At 36.5% G+C, this 5,376-nt stretch overlaps 1 protein-coding gene across 1 annotated transcript; it reads left to right on the top strand.

Moving 5' to 3' along the window:
* Positions 1-418: 418 nt before the first annotated feature.
* On the top strand, positions 419-5,028 carry LOC122275427 (cytokinin riboside 5'-monophosphate phosphoribohydrolase LOG3). The gene is made up of 7 exons (XM_043084475.1): positions 419-767; positions 1,552-1,649; positions 1,803-1,833; positions 2,473-2,572; positions 4,159-4,229; positions 4,379-4,522; positions 4,709-5,028. Exons 1-7 carry the CDS (start codon positions 648-650, stop codon positions 4,799-4,801), a joined length of 657 nt encoding a protein of 218 aa, XP_042940409.1. The 5' UTR covers positions 419-647; the 3' UTR covers positions 4,802-5,028.
* Positions 5,029-5,376: the final 348 nt, after the last annotated feature.

The raw sequence follows: 5,376 nt of genomic DNA, 5'->3' as shown, positions 1-5,376 counted from the left end.
AATAATTAAACCTTTTCAAATTTTAAAATAATAAAAATATTAAAAAATAATATTTTAATATTATTTTATTTTACTTTAAATTTTTATTTACAATTATCTCATTTCATCTTACTGTTTAAATAATTCCTAATACTTTTTTATGCAGCTAGCTAATGTAAAAGATTTCCACTGCATTAGTGATATATCCGAGACGTCAATAAACAACCTTATTTTTCTTAAAATATTATTTTTTATTATGGGGATCTCATATGGGTTGTGTTCTTCTTCAAATAATAATAAAGAAATAAGTAGAGAGGGAGTGACATAAAAATAAGTGGTCCACGCGTGCCAATACAAATTGTATGTGTGAGTGAGTGGTGAGAGCGTGCAAACATAGATAGTCACGTGTGGAGGAGGTTTACATATAGAGGCATGAGCATGACACACTGGAGAGAGTAAAGAGTCTCCTTTCTTACTCTTACAGTTCTCTGATATACTTCTATAGGTTAGGAAGCAAAGAGACAGAGAAAAGCAGAGGAGGGAGTTTCTTCTTTCTAAGAGGGACCCCACTTTGTAACCCAACAAGAACCAGAGCGAGAAGAAAATACGGAAGGACTTTAAGAGAGTAGGGAAAGCAATAAAACAAAAAGAGAAGGAGAGGGGAAGCAATGGAAGTAGAGAGTGAGATGAGGCAATCAAAGTTCAAGACGATTTGTGTGTTCTGTGGGAGTAGCCAAGGCAAGAAGAGTAGCTATCAAGATGCCGCCATTGAGCTTGGCAAGGAATTGGTATTCATGGTTTCCTTTCTTTTCCCTTCTGATTTCGTTATGTTACTTTTGGCAGGCGTCTTGCACCTGTGTCATTGGGAAATATTGGCTTGATTTCCTCTTATTATGGGTTTTGTTGATTTGTGGAGTTTTCAGGAAATGACTTTGTTTCTGCATTGTTTTTAGCGGCTACGCTCATCATGTTTATAACTTGTTTGTAACTTGGTTCGTAGGCTTTTATATTTTTGAAATTTTGATTGATTTCTTAAACATGAGGCTCATCTTCTTTCTTGGGTTTGTCTGTTGGGTAATTTATTCAACTGCTCTCAACCTCTCTGTCTCTGTTTCTGTCTCCGTCTCTCTCTGTCATGTCTTTATGAGGAAACTCTAACAACATTTAAAATATGCTCTCCTAAAGATGGAAAAGTTAGTGCCATGTTTCCGTGAATGTGCAAGATACGTGGTTGCTTTCATTTTCCCAAATTTATCTGTCACTCTTTTTATTTAACCTTATCCTCTGTACCTCTTTCTGTTCCTTATACGGCTAAAAAGATGAGAGCCAAATGTACTAAAATAGTACTCTCATGCTGAATGAGCATGTAGAACCCCTTCCCATCCTTGTTTCTCTCTCTGGAGTTCTCAAAAAGCGGTGTACTCCAAAAACAAAGAAAGAATTACTTTTAAATGGGTTCATCATGAATACATTTCTGAGTTCCATATATGATATACCTACATATAGGAAAAAAAAACCTGCTTTTTTTGCTCATCTGTATCTTTTTGCTGATTTGTTTATGGTTTCTCAAAGGTCGTGAGGAACATTGATCTGGTCTATGGAGGAGGCAGCATAGGTTTAATGGGTTTGGTTTCACAGGCGGTTCACAACGGTGGTCGTCATGTTATTGGGTGAGTCTGTTATTCTTTTGCTCATCCTCACATCTGAAAGAATAACGGGAATTATAGTTTAAGAAACAAAATCAGTGAACTGGTGATGATGTTATTCTCGGTTTTGTTCTCCATTGCAACTGATTTTTTTGTCATGTTATTGTCTCTCCGCAGGGTTATCCCCAAGACGCTCATGCCTCGAGAGGTATGTCTGCTACATGAGCTAGAAGAAAAGTCTTGAACCTTTTCTTGTTTTTTTAAAGTTCTATTATTTAGTATTTCTTTTTCGCCTTACCCTTAAGACTTCCTTTCCTTTTAAGTATCATCTTTTGCTCTTAGCTTCTTTCTTTTATCTTTAAATCAATTGGTTTGTCTTGTCTGAAATTTATTATTTTTGTCCTTCTTTTATTTTTAAGATGTACTTTGTATTACGTTATCCATGGTTCTCAAGATTTTTTAAGTTAGGAATGCTTGGTAATGGCAGACTTATCCATAATAATACTTCTTCTGTTCACACTGCCGACCTTTGTGTATATATCTCTGACTCTGTTGCTGTTCTCTCTGGGTTCTTTTTTACTATATCAACTTTATATGATCAGTTGAGCAATGAATATTTTCTTGTGTTTTTCTTCTTTGTCTGCTTCTAACGTTCGAATTCTTTTTATCACCGCATGATGAGATATTAAAATTACTGGCTAGGGAGTGTCTGGGTTGAAAGTCCACCATTCCTGCAACACACATCATTGCATCACTGCACAAAACTCCAAATACATCTCTCTCTATCTCTGAAATTTAATTTCTAGAATTTATATATTTTTTTTTTCTGGGACTCTTGTTTTCGCAGCTCACTGGTGAAACAGTGGGGGAATTAAAGACAGTGGCAGATATGCACCAAAGGAAGGCAGAGATGGCTAGGCATTCAGATGCCTTTATTGCCTTACCTGGTTAGTATAAGCCCCGCAAAGTTCTCTATTTACGCTATGATTTCAAGTCAAGAAAAGTTCAGGTCTTACAGGGCTTTAATTTGCTAATTTTAGCATTTAAGATTGACCATGTTCATGTTTTGGTCCTTTAGAGAATTTCTGAAGTCCCCCCCTCTTTGTTTGATGATCCGATCTCTCAGTTGCTTATTGTACTCGAGAAACTATCTCTGAAATAAGGAAAGGAACAGCTGATACTGATAGTCTCCTAATCATAAGTCAAAAAGGTTCCCATAGTCATATGATTTGGCTTATGTTTCCCCTTAAAAAGTTGCAGCCTTTATGGTTTACTTTTCTTTCAAATTAAAAACAGATGTTAGAGGGGGAGAGAACAATTAGGTTCGTTTCCCAGGCCAATGCTTCTGTTATGTTAGATCACTAAGGCTTAATCTTTTAATTCCCAGATTAGACGTATTAGGTATTAGGTGATAGAAGGGATGACTTTATTTATCCTCAATCTAAACCGTTACTGAAGCGCGCACAGTCTAATGTTAAGGCTATGTTGAGTGGAAAAATGAGATCTTCACAAGAAGATGTCAAAATTGCGCGAGATTTCCCTATTGTGGCTGTCGATTTATGCAGCTGTATATGGTATTGATAAATGGTGTGAAAGCAATTGGATGGAGCCTGAATTATCATAAATTTCTCAGCTTTCCCTCACAAACCCCAAGACCCATTATGAGTTTCAAACCCTGATCATTGACCCGTCCACATCTTACACTGAAAATTATAAGCTTCTGAGGAACCCTGCTTCTGTGGTTAATATCCTTTGTTTCTCTAATCAGTCCCATAGCCTGTGCTCTTACTGTGCAAAAAGTTTTATCTGCCATGTACAGTAAAATTGAAAAGGACACGAAGAAACACTTGCACCGAATAGTTTCGCCAACTAGTACCTGCACCTAACAGGGAATGATGCTTACCCTTTAAAAACTTAATCATCCATCTCGACTCCTGAGCCTGAAAATACAGCAGGTGAAAATGGAGGAGGTCAGGTAGGGCATAAGAGTCATTTTTTCTAGCTTGGGAAACCCCACCTTCCAACACCCCCACCTATTTTTTCTTTTTTCTTTTTTTCCCACCAAGTGGGGACACCTTTTGCCTAGGAGATAGTGGAAACGAGGACTAGAACACTCCCTTGAGATAATGAGGGTGTTTTACGATTATGCATCTTTTTTTTATTTTTTAACATAGAATAGGAACAGTAAATACTAGAGTTGAAAAAACGTACAGGCTTAATTAGGCTCATGAGTAATGGATGAATAAAAAACCATGTCCATCAAAATAGAACTAGTAAAAGCGGTCTTCGAAATTCAAATGAGCTGTTTGAAGGTGAAGCTTAAACATTTTTTTCTTTGGGGTAATACTGAGGATTACACAATTGTTGATTCTTTCCCCTTTCGAATCAAAGAAAATAGCTATTAATGTCTCTGAAATCGTCGTAATGGGCATCATTAACATTCAAAGATATTCCAAATGGGCACTTCTTAGTAGAAGTGATGATTTGCCCTACATATTTGTCTTAGTAGAAGTTCATGTGGTGTTCCATGTAGGTGGCTATGGAACTCTGGAAGAGCTACTTGAAGTGATAACCTGGGCTCAACTTGGAATTCACGATAAACCGGTATTATACGTTTGTGCATTTTCTGCCTACTTCGATGAACTTAACTCCTTTAATCTGTGGTAGCTTTGTTGTTAACATCCTTCTAAAACTGCTTAATTTTTTTTCCAATATGCTTATTCAGATGACTGAAACATTTTCACAATTTGCAGGTGGGATTACTGAATGTTGACGGATATTATAATTCGCTGCTTTCATTTATTGACAAAGCAGTGGAAGAAGGATTTGTTAGTCCCAGTGCTCGCCAAATAATTGTATCCGCACCATCACCAAAGGAGTTGGTGAAGAAATTGGAGGTACCTAAAGCAAAAGAACTCTCTTGGTTACTTTTCTTTTTACATCTTGATAAGTTGCTTTATTTTTCATAACATTCAGCTTCACTTCTATAGATTGAGGACAATAATTTATTGTTTCTAGGACCAAGTTGTTTCTAGGAACAATTACTTAGTATCTTATGTTTTCTTTCTTGTTCCTTGTCATAGGAGTATGTCCCCTGTCATGAAGGAGTTGCTTCAAAGTCAAGCTGGGAGACGGAGCAGCTTGGCTACCCTCAAAACTATAGCCTCTCCAGGTGATGTGGGGACCAATTGCCTTAAACAGGAGGTGGATGGAGTTTTGGAGGTAGAAGAAGATGTGAAGAAGATCAATTTATGTTATGTGAACTTCGATTTTCTTGTTTTTGTAAATTATCGCAATTGACCACAGTATGTGAAGCTTCAGCATTTTTTTTGTTCACTCTGGAACTTTGATTTCATCCTCCGTAGTTTACTATTATAGGCTCCTCAACTTTTTCCCTTCAAAATGGTAATTGACTACATGATCAACTGATTAATTACTAGCCTTTGCCACTTATGTTTTTCTCTTCATTCTTATTTCTTAACACCCCCCCCCCCCCCCAAAAAAAAAAAAAAAAAAAAAACGGAAAAGGGAAAAGTCGAGGAAATGGGCAATGGGAAAAAGGTATAAATAAATAATTAAAAAAACCAAGTTTTAACTACAGTATAGCCAAAATTAAAGTCAAATTTACTTGTAACTGTAGATAAAACAAATGTTTAGTTTATTATTTCTTTGGAACACTCTCTCTCCTCTGTGTCAAGTTGACATGGTAAATTAGTAATGGAGGATGCTGCTTGCTGCTAGAAGCTGTTAA

Source organism: Carya illinoinensis, chromosome 9, assembly GCF_018687715.1.
Source record: "Carya illinoinensis cultivar Pawnee chromosome 9, C.illinoinensisPawnee_v1, whole genome shotgun sequence".
Taxonomy (NCBI): domain Eukaryota; kingdom Viridiplantae; phylum Streptophyta; class Magnoliopsida; order Fagales; family Juglandaceae; genus Carya; species Carya illinoinensis.
The sequence above is the reverse complement of the archived record's forward strand: the minus strand, read 5'-3'. Positions and strand labels throughout refer to the sequence as shown.

Coding starts and splice junctions, on each gene's coding strand:
- LOC122275427 (XM_043084475.1), top strand. CDS start 648: ATGGAAGTAGAGAGTGAGATGAGGCAATCAAAGTTCAAGACGATTTGT. Junction 768..1,551: donor TTGAGCTTGGCAAGGAATTG/GTATTCATGGTT, acceptor GGTTTCTCAAAG/GTCGTGAGGAACATTGATCT. Junction 1,650..1,802: donor GGTGGTCGTCATGTTATTGG/GTGAGTCTGTTA, acceptor GTCTCTCCGCAG/GGTTATCCCCAAGACGCTCA.